Here is a 27135-nt window from a genome sequence, read left to right on the forward strand (position 1 = left end):
TCTAAATCGTACCTGGAAATAATAGTTTCTCCATAAATATATGCCAAATGAATTAATTTCATATGGGCCTATTTATTTTCATAAATGTGATTATTTACCTTCTGAATTTCTTTTGTTGTTCACCATCCTTTTTTCATCATATATAACAAGTTATTAAGTAGAATTCAGGCACTGATATATATTCTCATATGTTTTAGATGTCTTGTTTTCATTGAAAACAATTAAATTATGTCTTTTCACCTATTCCATTAGTCAAATCACTAATCTGAGAATTTCTTTTTGGTATTACTTTATATCAATGTGAAATGGCCAAAGATTTTGGCGAATCATATTAAAAGTTTGTTTACAAAAGCCAACATAGACAAATGGGATCTAATTAAAATTCAGAGCTTCTGTACAGCAAAAGAAACCATCATTAGAATGAACTGGCAACCAACAGAATGGGAAAAAATTTTTGCAATCTACCCATCTGACAAAGGGCTAATATCCAGAATCTAGCAAAGAACTAAAACAGATATACAAGAAAAAAAAAGTGGGCAAAGGATATGAACAGACACTTTACGAAAGAAGACATATACGAGGCCAACAAACATATGAAAAAATGCTCATCATCACTGGTCATTAGAGAAATGCAAATCAAAACCACATTGAGATACCATCTCACGCCATTTAGAATGGCAATCATTAAAAAATCTGGACACAACTGATGCTGGAGAGGATGTGGAGAAATAGGAACACTTTTACACAGTTGGTGGGAGTGTAAATTAGTTCAACTATTGTGGAAGACAGTGTGGTGATTTCTCAGGGATCTAGAAATAGAAATACCATTTGACCCAGCAATCCCATTACTGGGTATATACCCAAAGAACTATAAATCATTCTACTATAAAGACACATGCACACCTATGTTCACTGCAGCCCCGTGTACAATAGCAAAGACTTGGAACCAACCCAAATGCCCATCAGTGATAGACTGGACAAAGAAAATGTGGCACATATACACCATGGAATACTATGCAGCCATAAAAAATGATGAATTTGTGTCCTTTGTAGGGACTTGGATGAATCTGGAAGCCATCATTTTCAGCAAACTGACGCAAGAACAGAAAACCAAATGCCTCATGTTCTCACTCATAGGTGGGTGTTGAACAATGAGAACACATGGACTCAGGGAGAGGAGCATCACACACTGGGGGCAGTTGGGGGGGTAGGGGAGGGACAGATTGGGGTGGGGAGGGAGTAAAGGGTAGGGAGGGGTAACATGGGGAGAAATGCTGGATATAGTATACACCTGAAGTAAAATTTAAAAAAATAAAAAATACAAGGAGGAAAGGTGAAGGAAAAAAAAGTTTGTTAAACCTTTAAATCGTTATTGTCTAGTTCTTCTGAATTCTCCCTTTTTTTATTTAATCGGGGTACCAGAGGGACTCTTAGGTTTTTGGACTATTTTAACTCCATATTCTTACTCTTCATCAGAATAACTCAGTTATTCCTTTTTCCCCCTTTCCTAAAATGCAGAAATAGTAGATCCAATAGGAGATTGAAAGTATGAGCAGAGACAAAAATTGATTAATATTGAAAGAGGAAACTTCATTTTCATTTTTTTTCCTGTCTCAAAGCTGTGAACACTACCTGTGTTAAGAATACACATATTTATTTCCACTACATCCTTTTGAATATGATCTCTTTGATTGTATAGCATTTTTTTGCTTAGCTTAAAAAGCATACCTCATCTAAGTCCCACAATATCCCACTAAACAAATATACAATCAGTGTCATTGCTTAAATATTCTTTCAAATATCCTCAGGACTCACCCTAAAGTAACTTTATCCCGTGCTAAATCAAGGCTTTTTGCCACCATTTGGAACAGCAGAGAGGAAGTAAAGATTCTGAGAGTCATACCTGGACATATCGTATCACATCAGCCTGTTTGGCTTCCTCCCTTATTTTTTCTAATCTCCATGGGCAAATTTGTATCATCAAAACAGCAGCAATAACTTCACTGGCATCACTAGAGTTATGGTTAAAGAAAAGACCCCCTCCCAGCACTTTGGGAGGCCAAGGTGGGTGGATAACCTGAGGTTAGGAGTTTGAAACCAGCCTGTCCAACATGGTGAAAACCCATCTCTACTAAAAATACAAAAAAAATGGCCAGGTGTAGTGGCACATGCCTGTAATCCCAGCAACTCGGGAGGCTGAGGCAGGAGAATTGCTTGAACCCGGGAGGCAGAGGTTGCAGTGAGCTCAGATCGTGCCATCACACTCCAGTCTGGGCAACAAGAGCAAAACTTCATCTCAAAAAGAAAAAAAAAAAACCCTTAACTTGAAGTCGTCTTGTCTTAGATTTTAATTTCATTGTGAAATACTTAAGCATTTGTTCTTGAACAATTCACTTAACTGATTCTGCACCTCAGTTCCCATGTCTGTAAGTATTTAAGGTTAAGATCCTCCCTCACCATCAAAGCTGTCTAAAGCCAGGCGCAAGCAGGAGGCTGGGCCTCCAGACATCTCTCAGCAGGGGTCTTGGCCAGGGACACACGTGCTGCCCAGTGATTTGCATCCCTTTCAGAATGAAAGTGACAGTGGACCCAGACCCTTTCCTGGTCTACTGACCCGAAGTGGACTAATACACTGCCAGGAACAAGGCTGGCTTCCTGAACTATGTGTCGGGTCCCCTCCTGGACCATGTCTTTACCACCTACAAGCTCATGCACGTGCACCAGATGGTGGATTTCGTCAGGAGCAAGCAGGCCCAGTTTGGGGACTTTTCCTACAAGAAAATGACGGTCATGGTGGCCGTGGGCCTGCTGCATGGACTGGTGGATGAATGGGACCCTGATGTAGACTTCCCCCACTCCTTCCAAGCCTTCCAGATGGGGGAGGGCATCCGGAAGGCCCACCCAGGCAAAGACTGGTGCCAGCTTGTTGGGCCTCTATGACCCGGGGAAGGTCCTGGCCCTAATGGGGGAGCCCCGGTGAGCAATCGTTGGAGACGCCTTTCCCATTGGATGCCATCCCCAAGCCTCCGTGGTTTTGGGACTCCACTTTCCTGGACAATACCAACTTCCAGGATCCTCCATACAGCACAGAACTGGGCATGTGCTAGCCCCACTGTGGGATCCTCAATTTCCTCATGTCCTAGGGCCATGATGAGTACTTGTACCAGGTGATGGTGTTCAACAAGTTCTCACTGCCACTGGAGGCTTCCTACAAAATCCGATTCCACTCCTTCTGCCCCTGGCACATGGGCTTTGACTACCAGCCGTGGTGTAGCAAGCAGGAGCTGGCCATGCCGGAATTCAATTTGACCAAGTGGCCTGGCCTGCCAGACGTGGAGAAGCTTCGGCCCTACTACCAGGGGTTCCTTGACAAGTACTGCCCTGGCATCCTGAGCTGGTGACCCTCCTGCCACCCCCACCACTGCTGGACCCCAGGCCTGCCCCTCAGCATGCCTAGCAAGGTCTGGCCTGGGCAGACAGCCACCATCAGGGCCCACCTCAGTGGGGAACCTCACTCACCCCTTTATGGTCACCACCTCTCATGGCCACTTGTGCCTGGTGGCAATAAAGACCTTGAAGGAGAGAGAGAAAAAGATCTACCTCACCAAAGTGATGCGGTCATTGCATAAGAAAATATAGGGATTTATTTAAAAAAAAAAAAACCTTTAAAACTATAAATTTTGCACAAATATTTGACATTATAATCTGGTTTTTACTCCGAAGAAACATTCAGTTAGGCTAGTATATTAGTATGGGCTTGTTTGTACAGTATTTTCCAGCCAAGTACCATAGTTAAGTATTCTTCTGGGCAACTGAAGGAAGATAAATAAACAGAGCATGGAATAGAGTCCACATTATCCTTTTTCTTTTCTTTCCTTCCTCAGAAGTTTTACCTAGAGTCTTCATTGCTCATCTACTTCTCTAAGACCAATTGAACTCTGAAATCAAGACCGGCTAGGGGGAAAAGGGGCTAAGCATTTTATATTTGTAATATCTAAACTAAATAATTTTGTTAAAAATCTATGTGTGCAGACATTCCTCAAAATGTTTTACAGAAAAAAAAATCTAGGCTAGCATGTGTTTGCCATTCAGTAGTTTTATGAATATCAAAGCATCTGCAAAGAGCAAGAAGCCCAGGCAGAGGTGGCCCTAGAACATCCTCTGGTATTTGCTCAGCCACAAAGGTTTTGCTAGAATTTATTTTTAGTCAAGTTTTAAAGTTGTCAAGGAATAAAGTGTTTCCTAATAATGTTGACAGAGATAAAAGGATATCTCAGAAAAAGTCTACACAGGTTATCTAACCTCATGTTTCCCAAATAAAACCCAGCTGGAAATTTGCTTAATGAGAACAAATATTTGGAGTTTTAATCCCTTACTCAGCATTTGAATGTGATGCTCTTTCCATTGATAGCACGTAGTTATATATATATGGAAATAATTCTACATGAGAAAATGTGTTTAGACTAGAACCTTCTTTATTTTAGGAAACATTCTCATTTCTTACAGTTATTAAAGCATTAATCATTCTAAATTGCATCGGCTTAAGAAGCCTGACTGACTAGGTTTGCAGCCACATGCCACAACTTATGAGCTATGTATCTCCAGGCAAGTTACCCAACTGAGACTTCATTTCTTCATCCATCAAAATGGAGAAACACTAATACATGACTATCTCATAAGAGTGAAAATTATTTTATGTATTAATACATAAAAAAGAACTTGGAAAAGTATCTGGCTCCTAGTAAGCACTCAATAATGTTAACTATTAATGTTACTATTACAATATTCTTAGTAGTAATAATATATGCTAATCTGACTATCTGCACACACACTTACCCCATGCCTAGATTACCAACAGCTTGAGGGCAGGTGTTAATCATCTTTATAGCCCCAGAAGTTGGCAGAGTATCTAGCCCATTATAGAGTATGCTATTTCTATGTACTCTTAATTAATCTTTTTCCTTCTCTTTTCAATTTATGCAGTGAATTCTTTACCTTCCCTTGCATGATTGACCTTCAAAGCACAATCATCTGTACAATCTTGGATGCATCCAAAAAGCGAGTTATCAAATCCTTGCTGAGAAAGACAATGTTTAAAATGAATTATTTGTTTCTCTAAATATTCTAAATGGTACCATTGATCATGTCCTAGCAACAAAGAGAGAGCTGGTTATCTGGAATGCACTGTACTGACCTTTTTCCTTCCATCCATAAATTACTCTTACTGAACTTTACTTGAAAGTGATTCACAGCCTTTATTGGGGGCTCTACTACAAATGTTCCCAGCAAGCTTATTGTGGTGTCTATTGCAAGAATATGAAGTTTTCTACCACTTTACAGAATGGCCTCTTTACTAAGCCCTGCAGGAGATATTTTTGCCTGTTTTAAGACCAACAATGGATCCATTTTTATGGCACAAAAGGCTTACACCTAAATTTGAAGCCCTATTGTGCCGAAGTTTTCATTTTTGTATGAATTTCATTTTATGTCCCCATTCTTGTTTTTCTTTTGTTCCTACCTTCAATTCATGCTCTTTTGTATTCTACTTTTCCTTGTGAGTACTGTCTGGATACAGTAGCTTTACTAAAAAGAGCTGTGCAGATTGTATACTGTGCAACTCCAGAGGGCTCCAATCACGTTACAGTTTGTGTATGTAACACAATTTGTAATCCCACATGATGTGGCAGTCCTGGATAAAGCTTGGAATGGGTGACTGACCAGGGACTACATGAATATTCTAGCTCTGTCTGCTATATATGCTATTATGTATGTATGTGAAAATGTATGTGTGTGTGTGTGTGTGTGTGTGTGTGTATACCTGTTCCTCACATTTACTGAGTTTTGCATATACAAGTTATCTTACACAGTCTCCAAATATATCATTTCTCCATGACATTCTCACACCCGCTTTTGTTCGTTCACCCAACTTTGGCACACTAGTACAAACTTTGGCACACTAGTACCCAACTTTGGCATACTAGTACTATTTCTTCTTAAAGATAATCAGATACCTATAGTAGATACTAAATATGGACTTGTTTCCTACAGGAGAGTTTAATAATCTGTTCAGAAACACAATAGATGGTAGACTTATCTGGTTCCAAAGCATGTATTCTTTTCACAAAACCATACCATGCTTTAATAATTCTCTTTTTTTCCCCACTTCACTGTGCTGAATACCTGGTAGGCACTTAATAAATACTCACATGATTAGAGTGAAAATCAAAAAAGTATTTGAGTTATTGTCTAAGGTCACAGCAAATAGAGGTAGCTCTGGGATTAGAACCGTTTCTTTGTTTCCTGGTCCATTGCTCTGCTCACTCTATTTTTACCGAGGGACATAATAGCAACCTCAACAATTTGTCCTCCAGCATGGGCTCTTTCAGAAACTCTATGTGGGGCTGGGAATATTTAGGCTATTTAATGAGTGAAACTTTCCATGGGTGGAATGCTGGAAAAGCATTTTGTGGACAAGATGAAAAAAGATCCTATTTTAAACGTTGCTGAAAGAGTTTGGGCAAAATCCATCTGGCACACAGACTATTTCTTCCGTTCAAAAACTCATCAAGCACTCCAAACGTGTAACCTGTAGGCAAGTTTAATTAAAACTTGAGAAATCTCAAAATAACCTGACATTTAAATATGTTATTTCCGTTCTGTTCTCGTAGTCTAACATACATATACAGATATTCTCAGGTTTAAATTAACCTCTCCAATGCCATCCAGACCTGCATAACTACTGGATTACCTTGTGTCCATGACAACAGGAATGTGAATGAAATAGACTCCAATCATTGTCCTTCAAATATTAACGTCAATTTCATAGAAAGTTAGGGATGAAGGTAGATAGAAAGCTGAGTAGATGAATGAGTGAACATATGGTTGTGACAACAGATGACAGACAGATAGAATGATACATAGACACATAGATAGATGGGGTAAAATTCATTTCTCTTGTCTTCTCTGGCAAAGGTGAAGCTCGCCTTAGGAGTACCTTAGGAAAAGACTAAAGTTAGTGTTTTTTCCGCAAAGGGAAAAATTGAAATGTGAAATCATTGAGCACATATTTAAAGATTCCAAATATATACTTTCTGCCTTAGAGAAGGAATTATATTCTTTATTTTTTGTTTTTTTTTTTGAGATGAGGTCTCACTCTGTCAACCAGGCTGGAGTGTATTGGTGTGATCACGGTGCTTGCTGCAGCCTCGACCTCCCAGGCTCAAGGGATCCTTCTACCTCAGCCTCCCGAGTAGCTGGGACTACAGGTGTGCACCACAATGCCCAGCTAATTTTTGTATTTTTTGTAGAGACAGGGTTTTGCCACGTTGCCCAGCCTGGTCTCGAACTCCAGGGCTCTAGCAATCTGCCTGCCTAAACTTCCCAAAGTGCTGGGATTACATATGTGAGTCACCTTGCTGGGCCTAATTCCATTCTTAAGTAGCCTGGAGAGTCCTGGACCCTGTCATTAATGCTAAGTGCAGATAAGTGGCCAAGTTTGAAGCCATGGGTGGCCTTACAGTAGTTTCTTCCCACATTTTTCCTTCCTTCTCTGGCTTTGAGCATTTTATGTAATTTCATTTTCTCCTTCTCTCTTAGCATAACAATTATACTTATTTTTTAAAATGTTTAATGGTTACTTTAAAGTTTTCAATATCCATTTTAAACTAATCTGAACCTACCTTCATATAACACTGTGCCACTTCACAGGTTGGTGCCTTACAACAGAATGTTTTCGATTCTTCCCTCTCATTTCAATTCTTATGACATTGCTGTCATTCATTTCACTTATCCATAGGCTATAATTACCAAACACATTACCACTTTATTACTTAAACAGTTATCTTTTAGACTAATTAAGAATGAGAAAAATTGCCATACATGGTGGCTCATGCCTGTAATCTCAGCACTTTGGGAGGTCCAGGTGGAAAGATCACCTGAGGTCAGGAGTTTGAGACCAGCCTGGCCAACATGGTGAAACCCCATCTCTACTAAAAATACAAAAATTAGTCAGTGTGGTGGTAGATGCCTGCAATCCCAGCTACTCAGGAGGCTAAGGCAGGAGAATCACTTGAACCTGGGAGGCAGAGGTTGCAGAAAGCTGAGATCACACAAGAATGAATGGACGACAAGAACCAAACTCCGTCTCAAAAAAAAAAAAAAAAAGAGAGAATAACAAAGATAAAATATTTTACTTCCATTTATGCCTTTTTAAATGTCCTCCCTTTCTTTATGTAGACCTGAGTTTCTGATCTATATCATTTTCCTTCTCCCTGAAGAACTTAAAACGTTTTTTGCAGGGCAAGCCGCTGGCAATTCATTCCTTCTGTTTTTGTTTTTCTGACAAAGACTTTGTTTCTCCCTTACTTTTGAAGAGTCATTTCACTAAATATAGAATTCTAGTTGGTAGTCTTTTCTTGCAACACTTTAAACACTATATTCCACTCTCTTTCTCGCACGGATTCTAATTTTAAAATCTGCTACAACTCTTATTCTTGTTTCTATTTTAGGTACCTCCCGCTTCTGGATTCTTTGCAAAATCTTTGGTTTTCTGCAGTTTATGCCCAGAAGTTGGGGTTTTTTTGTTTGCTTTGTTTCTTTTGACATTTATCTTGCTTGATGTTCTCCATCTCCCTGGATCTGTGATTTGGTATCTGACATTCATTTTTAAAAGTTCTGGGCTTTTTTTTTTTTTTTTTTAGGATAGGTTCTCACTCTGTTGCCCAGGCTGAAATGCAATGGTGCAATCTTGACTCACTGCAACCTCCACCTCCTGAGCTCAAGCCATTCTAGTCCTCTGCCTCACAAGTAGCTGGGACCACGGGGTGCCACCATGCCCGGCTAAGTTTTTGCATTTTTAGTAGAGATGGAGTTTGAACATGTTGCCCAGGCTGGTCTTGAACTCCGAGCTCAAGTGATCTGCCCATCTCGGCCTCCCAAAGTACTGGGATTACATGTAAATCATAGTTTTAAAATATTCCCTATCTAATAACACCAGTATCTGTGTCATATTTCATTCTATTTCTGATGCTTGCCTTGTTTCTTCCCTTTTAGCATTCCTTATAATTTTTGTGTTGTTTACAGCTAAAAATTATGTAATAAATAATATGGACTGAGGTAAATAGGCCTTTGGTGTGACATTTTATGCTAATTTGGCTAGGAATTAGGCTGTGTTTAACGTTTGCTATAGCTGCTGGTGCCAGAGGCTTCCGATTCCTCCTAGTTCCCTGTCTTTGTCTCCCCTGTTGACTGAGCTTAGGAAAGCCTAAGTGTAACTTCTCAGAGAGGGTTTGCATCTTGCTGCTGTTTCAGCTGTAATTCCTTAGTATTATATAGGGGCCTTGATGTGGAGGTAAGGTATGGAGAAGGGGAAACAATTTATAATTCTATGATTAAGTTTCAGTTTTTTTTGTATGTCCCAATGCTGTGACATTCACAGGAGTTTCTCCACTTTCCATCTGTCTTAGATAACACAGGAAGTTCTTAGAGGGGCTGCATTGGGAAAAAATGTTCTTCTCTCAGGTGGCACAAGGCTCTGGGAGAGTATTTTTCTCTAAATAGTAGGCCTGTGATATGGAAAACAAATCTGCTCTGGGCATATTTTTACAATGATTACTCTTCCCTTATGCCTGCCAGAGCCAAGAGGGGATCTTCCTTGGCTCTTCACCATAAGAACCTGATGAGCTTTCTGGTGGTAAATCCCACAGAAGTGTGAGTGACTTTGTAACCATGCCCCCCAAGAGTTTCTCACTTTCATATTAGTCCGCATTCAGCCTCCAGCAATTTATGAAAATTTGCATTTAAGCATTCTCACCAGTTTTGACTCCAGGGCCTTCGGCTATAGTAAACAGATGTGGCTGTAGTTTTATGGATTCACCTGTCTCTCCAGATTTGGGGGTGCTAGTTTGCCCTGTGACTTCAGTTTTCTGATGGATCCAAGAAAAGTCATTAATTTTTCTATTGTGCGGGTTTTTTTTGTTGTTGTTGTAAGGAGAGGAGAAATGATTTCCAAGCTCTTAACCTGTCAGAGCTAAAACCCTACATTAGTTTTTTAACAATTAACAGCCAACTGGAATGCCCCCTTTTCTGCACCAACAGTAGGAGTTGTTCATACTGTGTAACATAAACATTCAGGCACAGGGCCCATGCAGCTTCTCATATCTCATTTCTTCCAGGGTTCAGAGTGTTTTCTCTGTCTTCTCCACCTATAGAGACCGTTTTTGTTAATGTGATACTTCTTTCTCAATTTCTAACAGATTAACTCCAAGGGGTTCAACCTATTGTGTTATCCTCTCAATGCAGACACTATGGTGTCTTTTTCAAAGCTTTGAAATGTGGTTTTCCTTGTTACGTTTTTACAGACCAACCCATCTTTCTCAGATCATTGGTAATGATAGACGTTTTATTCATTTATCTTATTCATTCCTGTGTTTGTTTATCCCCACTCTTTGTTGCTTATTTCTCAAATGCAAAGTGCTCTTCTGTATCCCTCCAAGACATAAAGCCCACAATTCCCTGGCATTCTAGGTGGGGAGATGTCTGTGAAGGACTGTATTACAGAGCAGCTTATAACATTGAGAAACAAGATGATTTTGGCGTATAGCAAGAGATGAGATTGGATTCATCTGAGGTGACCAGGGCATCATGAAGAGCTGGCTTTCACATTTGATGCCGATTGCTGTATCAGTCAGAGCCCATGTGGGAAAGAGACACACTCAAGTGAGGCAATTGAGTAAACTTTAATAAAGGGATTGCTGACAGAAGTAAAGAAAAGTCTAATGGTACCCAACTGACATGGTTTGGCTCTGTCCCCATCAAAATTTCATGTCAAATAGTAATCCCCACATGTTGAGGGAGGGACCTGGCAGGAGGCAACTGTATCATGGGGGCAGTTTCCACCCATGATTATCATTATTATCATAATAATGAATGAGTTCCCAGGAAAGCTGATGGTTTTAAAGTGTGGCATTTCCCTCTTTGCTTTCTCTGTCTCCTGCTGCCACATAAGATGTGCCTTGCTTCCCTTCACCTTCTACCACAACTGTGAGTTTCCGAGACCTCCCCAGTGACGCAGAACTGAGTTAATTAAACCTCCTTTGTTTATAAATTATCCAGTCTCAGGTGTATCTTTATAGCAGGGTGAAAACGGACTACCACACCAACAAAAGGTGGCAATGCATCTCAAATTTAGCAGCAGCAAAGGAACTGTTACTACAGTGAGGCCTGAATGGGAAAAAACGAGAGCACTGTTGCCGGAACTCAGCAAGAGTGGTGGGAATTGCGCCCCTAGAAGACATCCATGTGTCAGGAGCTATGGATTTTGGTAGAGAACTGCAGCTACTGCTAACCTAAAGGTTGACTTGGAGATAAATGCTCTGAACCTACTCTCTTCCTGCTTTCTGATTCCCTATTTGTCTTTTCCAATGGCTGAGCCCAAGCGACATCAGAGGGCAAGCCTACAGAGGTCAGCTTCCTGGGAAACAAAGGAGCATAGGGAGAGGTGAAAAGTGGATCTGAAGGAGCAAATGAGGGATACCCAGTCCATAAGGATTCTGCATTTCTGGAATCGAGGATGAAGGATCTGACAGGATACTGACAACCACAAGTCCTTGATTTGTGGGACCTAGAGGGAGAGTTAGAGACAAAATATATTGAAAACTGAGCCATTTCTGTTGCCACATCTTGACACTCTCTGCACAATCACCGGGACCCTCACCTCTAGGAAATGATTTCTGAAGCAGTATAAGTACTTGTAATACTTGCTTTTTTTTTTTAAAGAAATTTCAGTGGAGGAAAAGTGAAACTGGCGCCAAAGACTCACTTTTCTCTCTTACAGCCTTCTAGCAGCAGGAGGAGGAAACCGTCGAACTGCCAATGTGGTGGCCCATGGGTTTGCCAATCTTTTAACTCTAGACAAAAAGACTCTTCAAGAAATTCTAGTGCATTATCCAGATTCTGAAAGGATCCTCATGAAGAAAGCCAGGTACATCCTTTAAAACCCCATTAGAGATTAATGCAGTTGGTTTTACTTTGTAAACTCTGAGATAAGGAGAACCGTATTATGATTGTGATAAACTTCATCACAATGAAATGTGCTTAATAAACAACGATTAAAGTAGGTTCTCATTGAAACTTCACAGGTTAGGAGAAATTCCAGTTTTTCTGGTACATTTTGCCAGAACTCTCACAGAGATACCTAAAACAGCTTTTCTCTCCTACCCACAGAGTGCTTTTAAAGCAGAAGGCTAAGACTGCAGAAGTAACCCCTCCAAGAAAAAATCTTGCCTTCCTCTTCCCACCAAAAGAAGAGACACCCAAACTGTTTAAAACTCTCCTAGGAGGCACAGGAAAAGCGAGTCTTGCAAGACTACTCAAACTGAAGCGAGAACAAACAGCTCAGGTAATAAGGCAAAGGGAATGGAGGGCTGTCATGGAGAAGGCCCCAGACTAAGTATATCCACACAAACTCCTACTCTTAATTCCATTTCAGACACTGAGATAGTTCGGACTAATCTAATACTAATAATTCCTGCTTTATATATAGCACATTATTAAACTGGTGAATTCCTATATATTATCACATTTAACCCTCACATGATGTTTATAGATGACCTTAATATACATGTATTTATAAATACAGTTTACTCTCATTTTTCATAGATTATTCACAGATTCTATATTTGTGATTCTACTTAATATAATTTATTTGTAACTTAAAATTGATACTCATGGTGCCTTTGTCGTTGTTTGTGGAGAAGAGCAAGTACAGGATGGCAAAACATTGAAGTTGCCCAATGCATACATTTTCAGCCAAGGTTGAACAAAGAGGCACTCTCCTTTCTTGTTTCAGCTCTTATACTATAAATGAGTGACCCTTTAGGTGCCATGGGTTTCACATTTTTGTGCTTTTTGCCTGTGTTTGATTTTGCTGTTTAAAATAGCCCCCAAGTATAGTCCTGAAATACTGTCTAGTATTTCTAACTGCCAAAATACTATGACATGCCTTCCAGAGAAAATGTGTGTGTTAGATAAACTTTATTCAGGAATTATAGTGCTGATTCCATGAGTCCAATGTAATGAGTCAAGAATACGTCAAATTAATTGATCAAATTAATAGGGTATCTCTAAACAAAATCACACATGAAATAAAGTTACATATTGACGAATTGAGAAAAATGTTATGGTTGGAAGCTCATAAGAACCTAATGCTGTATTTCCCCCAGGAGCAATGGTTCAGTATTTGCTAATTTGCTGCTTGTAGAAACTTTATAGAACAAAACTACATGAATAATAAGAATAAACTCTATATATAGAGAGACATACATATGGATAGATAAATAAACAACCCATTTTATCCACATTTTCACAAATATTCAATTACTATAGATCACAAATGTTTAAAGCCAGAAATAACTTTGTAAATTTCATTTAAGTTTTTCATGTTATAGATGAAGAAACTGAAACCCAGATCAAGGAATTTGGATAAGATCATAATTAGTTAGAGAGCAGAAAGCTATCATTCAGGTGTTCAGACTTACAGGCCTACATGAAGCTGCCTTTCAATTCCTTGAAATGTAAATAAATCAAATGTTATTGTTTTCCTCTCTTTTTGTTTTATTTTCCATATTTCTTTGATTCTCATAATTAGTCTATGAGGGCAGATACCAAGAAACAGACAGAGTTGGATTCAGGTTTTCTGAACCTGGTCATTGTGTTATCTATAAAACTGTAGAAACAGGTAGATGTGGACCTTTTAGAAAATGAGTAAAGCATATATTATAAAGTCAGTCATATACAAAAGACTAAGCCTTGCCTTTTCCTTTTCCACACACACAACACTGGTGAAAATTTAGGAATCCAGCATAAACCAAATGCTTTATTTGCATCAGCAGAGAAATAGTAATTTGCATTAAAATGTACAGGAGTAAAGAAATCTATAAGTAAATGTGTAAAGAATCTAAGCTTTATCAGTGCACATTCATATCCTGGGCAAGCCTTTCTCAAGTTGATCCCAAGCATAACCAGTAAAGAGCACAGTGTACCTTTTGCTATGAAATTTCTATAGCTAGTGCTAAACACAATAGGTTCAAACATGACAGGTCAAACACCTGTGGGACAAATGGAAAAGATTGTACTAGGAAAGGGATAAGTTTCTTCCTGAGCTTCTCCCATGAACTTATGCAAGAGGAAAATTCTACTTTCTACAGTAATTTTATATAGTATTGGTTAATACTTTTTTATTAAAAATAAATATTTAAAATTTTATCTCTACAGAATAAGTAAATATTTAAAAAGCAAAAACAGAGTCCTGAGCACTGAGTCTAATTCAGAGTTTAAGGACCAATAGGAAGATAATTTTTTGGCAGAGACCAAAAAAAATGCAATTCAGACTAACACCATGAGTCAAATGTAACAGCTCCATTCTCTAGCACACCAGGAACTTACTCAAATGATAGGCAGAAGCAAAGCAGACAAGATTTCTGGATTCACTTAATTCAGACAGTCTGTCTTGGTGGTGGTCTTAGCCATTGCCTGCTAATCAAAATCCAATCCAATGTTTTCAGTTATAATTTCAACACCAGTTCTTTGTAATTGCTCCTTCTAGGAAAAAGAAAATTCTGAAGGAGGAGAGGAAAAAGAAAATAAAGATAAACAAAAAGAAAATGAAGATAAAGGAAAAGAAAATGAAGATAAAGGAAAAGAAAATGAAGATAAACAAAAAGAAAATGAAGATAAAGGAAAAGAAAATGAAGATAAAGGAAAAGAAAATGAAGATAAAGGAAGAGAGCCAGCAGAGAAGCCACTGAACAGGCCTGAATATACAGCAAGTCCTGTTGCAGTGGAAGAAGAGCCCCAGTCAGTTAGAAGGACAGTTTTACCCAGAGGAACTTCCCGTCAATCACTCATCATCAGCATGGCTCCTTCTGCTGAGGGCGGAGAAGAAGTTCTCACTATTGAAGTCAAAGAAAAGGCTAAGCAATAAATGTTTTATTATCTTTAGAGGTGATACAGCTAGTTCCCAAAGAGATTGTACCTAGGATTGTAACTTCAATTAATGAGGGGAAATGACCTTGCTGGGACCCTTGAGAAACCAAAGGCAAATCCCTAGCTTAGTTTCTAGGACTTATCTGAGAGTGTGATTTCATGCAGTGGTAATAAGAAGATTATTAAAAACCATCCCTATTCTCCATTGTCATTAACTTTATGCAATTGCTACATCTTCTAATTGCATGTAGTAAGTTTTCTTTTCCTTTGATTCTTTCCTGATATTTTTCTTCCTTCCATTTTTACTAGCTTGCTCTTGCCTGTGATGTGATTCACTAACCTTTTCTCTTAATTTTTACTGTGTTTAATTTCTTGTATGGTAGTGTTAAGCCTGGCTAATTGTTCTAGGTTTATGGATTTCACCTCTTACATGCAAGGGGTATGAGATTTTAATGCAATAGGTCAAAAATCAGATTATTTTCATTCAAATGAGGATGATAAGTCACTATAATATCAAAAAATCCCCAGCAGCTGAACTGAAGGGAAGCAGAGACCACGAAGCCTTCTGAATGAGAAGTCTGATTTTTAGAACAGTCCCCTGAAGAGCAATGTTGGTTGGCAGAACTAGCAAACTGACAAAATCACATTGCAGGAACATACTGGAAATATTGTACCCTTTGCTAAAGAAAGAAACTTTAATATTTTCTCTTCTAACCAACTTAAAAGACACCAATCTACCAAACTCATCTGGCTCACGGGACTTGGACTAAAGGATACAGGCTAAAGTGACACTTATTAGAATCTTCCTCAAGCACTTGCTGGAAAAGATATCAGATTGGACTTCTTGTTTAAAATTAAGGTTTAGTAAAAAAAAAAAAAAAAAAAAAAGTGATGAGGTTAGGAAGGCAGACTGCACACACGTCAGATTTACATAGCCCCATAATTTGTGGAACCTACTTGTATAGCTGTTTACAAAATCTCCAAGTTAATTAAGTGCACTTTAGAAAGTTGTCCTCATGAATTAGCTAGCATTAGCATAATTACCAAAGTTACATGCTGTGAAGAGGCTACAAAGGCCAGGCTGATGTCGGAAGTAATAATACATAGAGAATTCCATTCTAATACATGCCATTAGTGTATAACATCGAGTTCTGTACAATGAGGCTATTTCCAAGTCCCTGAAGATGGTCATTGTAACAGCACTTTGCTGAGAGGGTTTTAACAAATTATATTACTCGAAAAGCCTACAACATAGATGCATTTAGCAAACCATGTACAAATCAATCACTATAACAAACTCTATCATCTGATAGAGTCACCGTTTGTGAATGTAGCGCTTGAGTATCACAAAATATAACAAGTTTTACAAAAGGATGGTTGATTTTTTCAGGATTTAAGGGAATATGGACAAATTGTTAAATAGCACTTATTTGAGAAATGGGAGTTTGTATACAGAAAGAGTGAATGTGTATAAAAAGAGTGATTTAAAAACCCAGAAAGAAAAGGTAGAATAGGGCTGAAGAGTCTGATAATAGGAAAAGAAAAGGACAAAAGTCTTCAACTTGTGAACAATATGTTTTCTTCTTGAGGGAATGTGCTCTCTTTCCGGGTCCACAAGGGGCCTTAGTTTTAAGGGCAAGAATTTCCCAGTGCCATGCCCATCTCCCATCTCTCTCCATCCGGGAGATTTAACAGTCTGTTTTAATTCTCATGGGCACGGGAAGAATCAAAAAGTCAATCACTCCAGCAGAAGTTCTAAGGAACACCTTTCATTGGCCAGAGGTCTTGGAGAAGTGGGGGTTCCTCCCAGGTTAAAAGTCCCCTTCTTCCACACCCCTTTGGACTCCATGTTTGGATCCCCTTCCACGAACACTCTCTGGTGGAAGCCTGTCTTCCCCTCCTAAACTCCATCTCTCTCTCTCAATTCCCTTCCACCCAGTGAGGAAGCTGTCTTTCCTCTCCTGGGTTCCATCTTTCTGGATTCTCTCACTCAGTGTGAGAGGAGCTTTCCTTTTCTGGATTTCCCCTCTTGAGTCCCCTTCTGCACTCTTCGTGGAAGTTTTCTCTCTTCTTTTTTTCCTTCTTTCTCTACCTAAATAAATTCACTTTCTGCAAAAACTCTGGGGTCTGGTGTTTACTTTGAGAGTGCACCTGGTCCCCTCTCTCATTCTTGAGAGAGCAGGAGACCAAGAACCTTGGAGAAACGTTTTTTCAGGGGAGCTGAGAGCTCCCCTAAACCCCTGAACCCCAACACATTTACATCCCATAATTAATTTGAATGATATTAGAATATAACACCATTGCAATTTATGCTCTTCCCCTGGCACTTATTTTCCCTCCCAAGCTATCCTGTTTCAGATAATATCAATTTATTTCCAATCCATCAGACTAATATCTAAGAAAATTCAAGAACTCTTCTATTGTTTATATAGTGCCACCAAATTCTTCTTCTTTTATAATCTTTCTAATTATCCTTTTTTTTCAGTCCCAGTGCTAACACCCAGTGCATATTTTCTGTTCAATGCAAATAAACATGCATTTTTTACCTATAGTTTGCTCTGGTCACTGGTCTGCCCTCTTAGTCCCTTTGCTCTTGGAAAATAAAGTGTTTCTAAAACCCTACTTTGACCATGTTACTTCCCTGCACAGAGGCTGTATTAGAGTTCTAAAGAGGGAAAACAAAATAGGAGATATATATCTATCTCAGGCCATTGGATTCACACTGGAACTTGAGCTGCTGGTTCTTCTGGTTCTCAGGCCATCAGACTCAGACTAAAATTATACAACTGGCTTTCTAGGGACTCCAGTTTGTAAATGGTAGATCATGAGACCTTTCCTTCATAGTTTCATGAGCCAATTCCTTAAAATAAGTATATGTACATATATAAATATATATTTACATATCTATCATATTGCAAATATATGAAATTGGTTATATATTTTAATATTATATATCCTACAGAGATGTTTATCATGTTACTTATTTATTTATTTATAATGTATATAAAAGATTCATTATTAGGAATTGGCTCTAGTGTAGCTAGAGAAAATTGGTGTAGCTCTAGTCTGAATCCAAAGGACTGAGAATTAGGAGAGCTAATGGTGTAAGTTCCAGCCTAAGGTAGGAGAAGACTAATGTCCCAGAATGAGCAACCAGGCAAAGAGCAAATTCTCCCTTCCTCTGTCTTTTTAATCTATTCAGGCCCTCAACAAACTGGATTATGCCCACTTACATTGGGGAGGACAATCTGCTTTACTCTGTCCACCAGTTCAAATACTGATCTCATCCACAAACATACTCAGAAACAATGTTTTACCAGCTATCTGGGCACCCTGTGGCCCTGTCAAGTTGACACATAAAACCAATCATCAGAGGAACCTACTAGTCCTCCTACTAGTTAAATCCCATTTATGCAAATTTAATTTCCACTACCCCAACCATATCCTTCACTTAAGTGGGTCTCCTTGCTTTTTGTGAAACTATTACCTTCCCTTCTTCCTCTGGCCTTTGTCCATGATGCCTGCCATCGTCTGGAAGGTTGTCTCTCCTCCATCACTTACCTCTGTCCTATTTTATTCTTCCAACTCTGCTCACATTTTATCTCTCCCAACTGCCTCTAAAAACATCAATCTATGATGGTTCTAGCTCAAGGGATTATATTTTGTACTTTCAAGAAGTACCACATAGTACAGCACTCTCTTGTCCTCTAATTTCCTCTTAATGGTAAATTATTTCTGCTAAATTGTGAATTATAACAAGGCAAAGACTAGCTCTTGTGCTTTCATTGTGTAATGACAAAAAGCCCAGTGTTTAAAGGGATAGAGAATATGAGTAAGTTAGTCATGGAAGGAAAACAAGTAAGTAATTGACAGAGAAAAGGGGCTTGACTTCACTTGTGCTCAAAGAAATACAAATCAGAACAAAAATCGAATACCACTTGATACCCATCTAACTGGAAAATACTTGAAAGTAGTTACATACTTGCCAGCACTTGGTACTATTGGTAATAGGATCTACTATTCTAGCAATCTTAGCAAAATTTTGGCAGCATACCTTAGAACTCAGCAGTACCATTTCAGAGTATATATGCCAGAAAATTCTTAAGCAGGTCCATAGGAGGAAATGCATGAAGATATATACCAATGTTTGTAGTACAAAGGAATTGGAGGCAACTCTAATATCTACCTCTAGGAGAATGGGGGAAAAAATATGCTGTGTGGGAGTATGGCTGTGTTTGTAAGATGAAGTTCTATCCAGCAGTTAGAAGTAATGAATTAGATTTACATAAAGCAACAAGGATAGATATTTTTTAAATACTAGGATAGTTTTTTTAAAAGAAAAAAATAATGAGATCTTCAACAATACCATGCATGTATATTTTTATAAATCTTGTCTGATAAAGACCACTAGGAACAAAACTATAGTATAATACAACGAAGCCAAATTTATAAACATAGTGCAACATAGGAGATCATCCACCAGAGAAAACCTGTGTCCCACCAAACACAGGAAAAGGCCCAGTTACTACAGGACATTGGGGAAAGGGAGAGGTTAAGTGGAGTTGAAATGAAGTGATACTTTGTTAGGCTTAAATTAAATCAAGACAGTATTTAACATCGGGCCTAGGCTAAAAAGCAAATGTAGGGCCCTGTTTCCTTGGAAACTAATACATTAAGATAAACAGAATGTTGTGTCCAAAACTCTCTTGCCCGAAGTTGTGCACCTGGATACTATTTTTTTTTTTTTTTTTTTTTTTTTTTTGAGATGATGTCTTACTCTGTCTCCCAGGCTGGAGGGCCGTGGCACAATCTCGGCTCACTGCAATCTCCACCTCCCTGGTTCAAGATTCTCCTGCCTCAGCCTCTTGAGTAGCTGGGATTACAGGCAACTGCCACCATGCCTGGCTAATTCTTGTATTTTTAGTAGAGACAGAATTTCACCGTATTGGCCAAGCTGGTCTCGAACTCCTGACCTTGTGATCTGCCTGCCTCAGCCTCCCAAAGTGCTGGGATTACAGGCATGAGCCACCACACCCGACCACCTGGATGCTTTTTTGTGTCAAAATAACTAAGATCCTCCAGGCAAAACTGGAATATTTCAGTCTTACTGGTAAGATTTCAAACAGCAAAGTTTCTGACAATCAATGATTTGAGAAAAACAAAGTTTTTCAGTACTATGTTTATTTGTCGATTAATAAAAGGAAATCCCCAATTTAAAACATACTCAAAACACTCTATATATCTTTAAAAAGTATACACATGACTAAAGAACTATGTTATAGGCATTAGAGACAGTGCCTATAGGTGGAGAAGGAAATTGGAGTAACAGAAATAAACAACGTGAGAAAAAAATAAGTCAAGATCATCAGCCAGGGATAGTGTGGCATGAACTGCGAAGTGTGATGAACTCAATTCTATGCACTTGTTGGTCTAATAACAGGACAGGAAATAAGTAAGGTCTCTAGTAACACTGGAATCTTTCCTTTTGGCTGGGTGCAGTGGCTCAGGCCTGTAATCCCAGAACTTGGGAATGCCATGGCGGATCACCTGAGATCAGGAGTTTGAGACCAGCCTGGCCAACATAGCAAAACTCCATCTCTACTAAAAATACAAAAAATTAGCCAGGTGTGGTAGCTTGTGCCGATAATTCCAGCTACTTGGGAGGCTGAGGCAGGAGAATCGCTTGAACCTGGGAGGCAGAGGTTGCTGTGAGCCGAGATCATGCCATTGCACTCCAGCTTGGGAAACAAGAGCAAAACTGTCTAAAAAAAAAAAAAAATCTTTCCTTTCACCTCAATTACTCCTCAACCACACAGGCAGCCCTGTAGACACAGTGCTATTCCATCTAACTAGTGCCTGAACTGCCAACGAGGCTTTTCTTCTATACATGAGCAGGCCTCCACTTGACCACTGCAAAGATTACTGAGAACGACTAGTGTTATGGACTGAATTGTGTCCCATGTAAGTCCCTATGTCGAAACTCTAACTCCCAATGGGACTATATTTGGAGACAGAGCCTTTAAAGAGGTCATTAAGGTTAAATCAGGGTGTAAGTCTGGGGCTTTAACCCAATAGAACTGGTGTGAGAAGTCAGAGACACCAAAGATGGGAAAGCACAGAGAAATGGCCCTGTGAGGTCACAGCAAGAAGACTGCTGCCTGCAGGCCGAGTAGAGAGGCCACAGAGGAAACCAATTGTTTCACCTTGAGATTGGACTTCCAGCCTCCAGAACTATAAGAAAATTGAGCCGAGGAGTTTGAGACCTGCCTGGGCAATATAGTAAGACCCCGTTCTCCACAAAAAGAAAAAAAAGAAAAAGAAGTAAGCGAAAGAAAATAAATTTATGTTGGTTAAGCCACCCAATCTGTAGTATTTTGTTAATGGGAGCCCTGGCAGACTGATACTCTTGGTTTCATGAACTCTGGTGGGAAAACACTGTTGGTTGGAGAAACAGGTAAAAAGTATAATGAAAAGTGGATGAGGACATTGTGGGAATTCAAGGAGTAGTGAGAAGAGAGGCCAGTGGAAGTGTAAAATAACAGGTACCTGAGGAGCAACTCTGAGTGAAAATTTTGAGTTTCCATCTTAGATTTTTATCAGCTCATTTGTTAAGTTCACTATGAACAGGGAGTTCTCAGCAACCAGACTACAGCAACCAAACTAAATCTTGAACAGTTGTTGAAATTTGGATTTGTAACCTTCATAAATGTCAACCACACACCTCTCAACAAATCATAATAAATTCATTCTCCTTTTTCATAAAACCCCAGAATGTTATCATCTCCTAATTTCCAAACAGACCATAAGCACAGAACCCACTCCTGATAATATTAATTTCCTGCAGTGCTTAAAGATATGAAATATTTGAGAGATGGGTTTAGAATATGGTAAAACATGCATAGGGGAGGCATTTTTTCCCATGGATTTCTTCCTTCCTTCCCTTCCTCCCTTCCTCCCTTCCTTCCTTCCTTCCTTCCTTCCTTCCTTCCTTCCTTCCTTCCTTCCTTCCTTCCTTCCTTCCTTCCTTCCTTCTTTCCTTCCTTCCTTCCCTCTCTCTCTCTCTTTCTCTCTTTCTTTCTTGGGATCGGATCTTGCTCTGTTACCCAGGCTGGAATGCAGTGATATGATCACAGCTCACTGCAGCCTCAAATTCCCAGACTCTGGCAATCCTCCTACCTCAACCTTAACCTCCGAAGTAACTGGGACTACAGCCACGTACCATCACACCTGGCTATCTTTTAAAACGTTTTGTAGAGACAGGGTCTCACTATGTTGCCCTGGCTGGTCTCAAACTCCTGGGTTCAAGCAATCGTCCGGCCTCAGCCTCTCAAGTAATTAACTGCCTACAGCCTCATGCTATCACAGCTGTCTAATTTTTGTATTTTTTGTAGAGATAGGGTCTTGCTTTGTTGCTCAGCCTGGTTCTCTATGAATTTCAAAAGCATTTTCTGATTTAAAAAATGTTTAAACATAGGTGTTGTGTTTTGTTTACGAAACAGGGTCTCATTCTACTGCCCAGGCTTGTCTCAAATTTCTACCTCAGTCTCCTAAGTAGCTGGGGTTGCAGGCTCATGCCACCATATTTGGCTGATTTGCTTTGCTTTTCTAGGATAGCATAGCTATCTGTGCATGATAAAAAGTAACTGAGTGAATCAAATCTTCAAATTAAACCTGGGATCCCCTCTGCCCAGTGCTGGGGCCAGCCCCAGCATCCCTGAGTCCACCTTTATCACTCTGCCAGGCCTCATACTTTCTGCTGAGATTTTTGCTGAAACAGTATGACTTTATAATGCTTAGGCCCTGTTGGTCTTCTTTTACACTCTCTTCACTATCCTCAGCTAAGGATTTATGAATTCTCAGAAAGTGGTCCCAGGAAGGTTTTCTCTCCCTCACCAAGATCTCCTCAAGACAGCAGCATTTCTTTATCTTACAATATTCTATATTCGATTTCAAATAACACTAAGTCTCTGGCTATCAATAAAGTCTTTCAAATGCTATTGGTGCAGAACAGCCACCTAACTTTATTCCCAGTCTCTCCAGGGGCACCTTGTCTACTGCCACCTATCTAGATTCATGATACTGTTCTGTTTCCATTTGTCATGATGTGGATTAGCACTGACATCCTTCCCTGCAGGACCACTTCTCCCACCCATTTCCTTGGCTAAACAGTGTGCTCTCCAAAATGCAAACTAAACCTAGCATTCACCTAATCCAAACATCAAGAAGCCAAAATAGTTATCCTATGACTCACATGTTGCTAATAATCCTGAATACATACTAACTAGAGTATTTGCATGGGCCCCAATAAAAGTTCGAATGTTAAATTGCAGACAGTGAATTACTTTTCAATAATATATGCCCCACAGGGTGACCCATTCATATGAACAATTAAGAACCAGCTATTGGCCAGGCGCAGTGGCTCATGCCTATAATCCCAGCACTTTGGGAGGCTGAGGTGAGTGAATCACCTGAGGTGAGGAGTTTGAGACTAGCCTAGCCAACATGGTGAAACCCCATCTCTACTAAAAATATAACAATTAGCCAGGCATGGTGGCCGGAGCCTGTAGCCCCAGCTACTAGGGAGGCTGAGGCAGGAGAATCACTTGAACCTGGGAGTTGGAGGTGGCAGTGAGCCAAGATCACGCCACTGTACTCCAGCCTGTGCAACACAGCAAGGCTCTGTCTCAAAAAGAAAAAGAACCAGCTATTTTAAAACAAGATTTGTTTCTTAATAGTAAGTGAGTAGACAGGAAGCATTTATCAAGGACACACACAAAGCTGAAGCAAAAGAAGTCTCCTATGCTAAGTGTGTTAGTCTGTTTTCATGCTGCTGATAAAGACTTAACCAAGACTAGGAAGAAAAAGAGGTTTAGTGGACTTAGAGTTCCACATGGCTGCAGAAGCCTCACAATCATGGCAGAAGGTAAGGAGGAGCAAGTCACGTCTTACATAGATCGCAGCAGGCAAAGAGAGAGCTTGTGAAGAGAAACTCCCATTTTTAAAACCATCATATCTCCTGAGACTTATTCAGTATCATGAGAACGGCATGGAAAAGACCCACTCCCATGATTCAATCACCTCCAACTAGCTTCCTCTCACGATATGTGGGAATTGTGGGAGTTATAATTCAAGATGAGATTTGGGTGGGGACACAGGCAAACCATATCACTAAGGTTTAGACAGGCTCAAAATAATAATAGCTAGCACTTATACAGCATTTACTGTGTACCAGATACTGCTCTAAGTGTTGTACCTCTATTAGCTTATTTAATCTTCATAGTAGCCCCATGAGGTAATTATTATTTTCATCATCCTCATCATTTTCTAGATGAGGAAAATGAGACATCTCTTTCCCTAGGCACTGTGAATGCAAAGATTTCCCATGTCTGGATATTGAAAAGAACTCACTATACTCCACAGAGCATATTCATATTCACGTGGGGCTTTTATGTAAAGACCATGGAAACGATGTAGCAAGAGAAAAAGAGCAGAGGCAAATGGTCCCAGTCAGAGTGGGGGTCTGACAGACATCCCATGAGCAAGTTCCCCAAGGTGGTTACACAAGGATCTCACCAGATTCTGTCTCGGGGAGGAACCACCAAGATCTGTGTGAGGAATCTGGGCTTTGAGAGAGCTCAAAGCTATAAAGTCAACAGTGGGCTTCATATACTCCTCTGGCCACATATCAAAGACAGGCTGCCTAACCCATGAGATTACTAGAAAACCTTCAGTGAAGAGACTGACTCTTAGAGTCACCGGAGTTTAGCACTTTAAACACCACATTATTCTCACTGCCCTTATCTTGGCCAAGAGTCAAAACCCAGATATCCAGGGGTCCCCAGAGATAGAGGGTGAGCTTTTCCCTACTTCTTTCTTCCCCTACTACTGCTTATCCATGTATATCTCTTCTTTGGACTCCTTATAGTTCATGTTCATTAATCATTTGACTAATTAATTGGTGTTTTACAGATACAGCAGGTTCTCAATTACCATCATTATATACAATGTTGTTTTGTTATAACATTAATGAGAAAAAAAATAGATTCCTCACTACAGCCACTGTCTGCATGGATTTTGCACATTCTTTCCATGACTGTGTGGGGTTCTCCAGTTTTCTCCCATATCCCAAAGAAGTGCCCGTTAGGTGGGCTGCTGTGTCTAAATGGTCCCAGTCAGAGTGAGTGTGGGTGTGTGAGTGCAGCCTACAATGGATGGCATCCTGTCCAAGGTCGGTTCTCACCTATGTCCTTCACTGCTGGGATAATCTCTGGTCGCCTGAGACTCTGAACTGGAATAATTGAGTGAGTAATTATCTTGTTTTAATTAACCTTTCCTAAATGTATGTATAGCTCACACTTATTTCAATGCTTAATATTCTAAGTGTCTTGGTCTTTATTTAGAAGTTCGGTGATGTTTTTATGACCAGAAATATGCCATGGGAACTTAACTCTTATTTATGCTAATCAGCCTATGGTAAGATTGGTTAATGTCAAGAGAAAACTTATTATATATGAAAATTCTTCCCCCACCACTGCCCAGATCTGACCTCAACAATTAATCACCAGAAATACAGTGCAGCATGGGCTGGTTAAAAGAGATATATCATGGTAAGATCTGCAGAGAAAGAAGGAAGAAGCCACTCAGCAAAGGTGCTATATTTTAAACATTAAATAGTTAAAGAAGGAAAACATCTCTGTAAGAAGTAATTTTTTCACCCTGTGGGCACAAGTGTTTATTTCAACAAGCAATTTCCTCTGATTCACTGAAGCCATCCAAGTGTTATTTGCTCAAACTTGATTACAACATCTCCTTCTATATTACTTTTATCTATGACCCCCAAAACTCAGCACAACCTATAAGCTGTTCTCTGGTCTTAGAAATGCCCAGCTCTACTTTGCATTGTCAAACTACATTAATTTGCTTTTGCTACCTAAAGCTTAGTGAGTTAAAATAATCATTTATTAGCTTATGAGTCATTTATTAGATTCTATAGATTGCCAATTTGAGCTGGTTCAGCTGGTGGTTCTTCTGGTTTTAGCTGAGACAATTCATGCTCTGTAGTCAGCTGCTGGATTGACTGGGAGCTGGCTGATGTAGAACAGTCTCAGGACAGTCTCAGAGGGGACAACTTGTATCTAACCACATGGTCTGTCATCCTGAAAATGGGTAAATTGGGTGTGGAAACTGCACAAGGTTCTGAGAGGAGAGAAAGCAGAAGTGAGCCAGGCTCTTGAGGCATAGGCTCAGAATTCACACATTATTATGACTACACATTCTGTCAGCCACAAGACCAGCCTAGAATAAAAGGGGTAGAGAAATAAAATCCACTTCTTAATGGGGGATGGCAAAGTCACATTGCAAAAGGAGTGGATCCAGACGTAGTGGAAGGACTGTGGCCATTGCTGCAATCTAGCAAACAGAATTGTCACATAAAACACAAGACACTCAGTTAATGAATACATTTTTTGAGACAGAGTCACCCAGGCTGGAGTGCAGTGGCATGAACTCGGCTCACTGAAACTTCCGCCTCCGGGTTCAAGTGATTCTCCTGTCTCAGTCGCACAACAGGATAGGATTACAGGCTTGCACCACCACGCCCAGCTAATTTTTGTATTTTTAGTAGAGACAGGGTTTCACCATGTTGGTCAGGCTGGTCCTGAACTTCTGATCTTAGGTGACCCACCTGCCTGGGCCTTCCAAAGTTCAGGGATTACAGGTGTGAGCCACCGTGACTGGCCTGAATAATTTTTTAGTATAGATATGCTCCATGCCATAATTGGGACTTGCCTATACTAAAAAATATTCATTTTTTATCCAAAATTCAAATGTAACCTGACATCTTGTATTTTTGTTTGCTAAATCTGCTAACCATACACACAGACCATGTCAAAAATAAGCAAAATCTTTCTTTAAAAGGGAACTTGGAACTAGAAATACTTTTTTTTTTTTTTTTGAGACAGAGTTTCGCTCTTGTTACCCAGGCTGGAGTGCAATGGCACAATCTCGGCTCACCGCAACCTCCGCCTCCTGGGTTCAGGCAATTCTCCTGCCTCAGCCTCCTGAGTAGCTGGGATTACAGGCACGTGCCACCATGCCCAGGTAATTTGTTGTATTTTTGGTAGAGAGAGGGTTTCACCATGTTGACCAGGATGG

General features: G+C 39.7%; 2 protein-coding genes and 1 pseudogene across 3 annotated transcripts in view; 2 read left to right on the plus strand and 1 right to left on the minus strand.

Moving 5' to 3' along the window:
- CNGB3 (cyclic nucleotide gated channel subunit beta 3) overlaps positions 1-15870 on the plus strand; it is a 155191-nt gene extending 139321 nt beyond the window's left edge. Inside the window, exons 16-19 of one of the 2 annotated variants that reach the window (XM_054246780.2) lie at positions 1054-1137; positions 11834-11980; positions 12223-12397; positions 14603-15870. In XM_054246780.2, the coding sequence (XP_054102755.2) occupies positions 1054-1137; positions 11834-11980; positions 12223-12397; positions 14603-14980 (784 nt within the window). In that variant the 3' untranslated portion in view covers positions 14981-15870. The remainder of the gene's footprint in view (positions 1-1053; positions 1138-11833; positions 11981-12222; positions 12398-14602) is intronic. The other variant, XM_002759049.6, reaches the window with a different exon arrangement.
- Positions 2572-3401, plus strand: LOC100402424 (inositol oxygenase pseudogene; annotated as a pseudogene).
- Positions 10718-27135, minus strand: part of CPNE3 (copine 3) — a 71222-nt gene continuing 54804 nt past the window's right edge. Inside the window, exon 15 of the mRNA XM_054246781.2 lies at positions 10718-11620. Within this exon, the coding sequence (XP_054102756.1) occupies positions 11441-11620 (180 nt within the window). The 3' untranslated portion in view covers positions 10718-11440. The remainder of the gene's footprint in view (positions 11621-27135) is intronic.

This window comes from Callithrix jacchus, chromosome 16 (genome assembly GCF_049354715.1).
Source record: "Callithrix jacchus isolate 240 chromosome 16, calJac240_pri, whole genome shotgun sequence".
In the NCBI taxonomy this organism is placed as follows: Eukaryota; Metazoa; Chordata; class Mammalia; order Primates; family Cebidae; genus Callithrix; species Callithrix jacchus.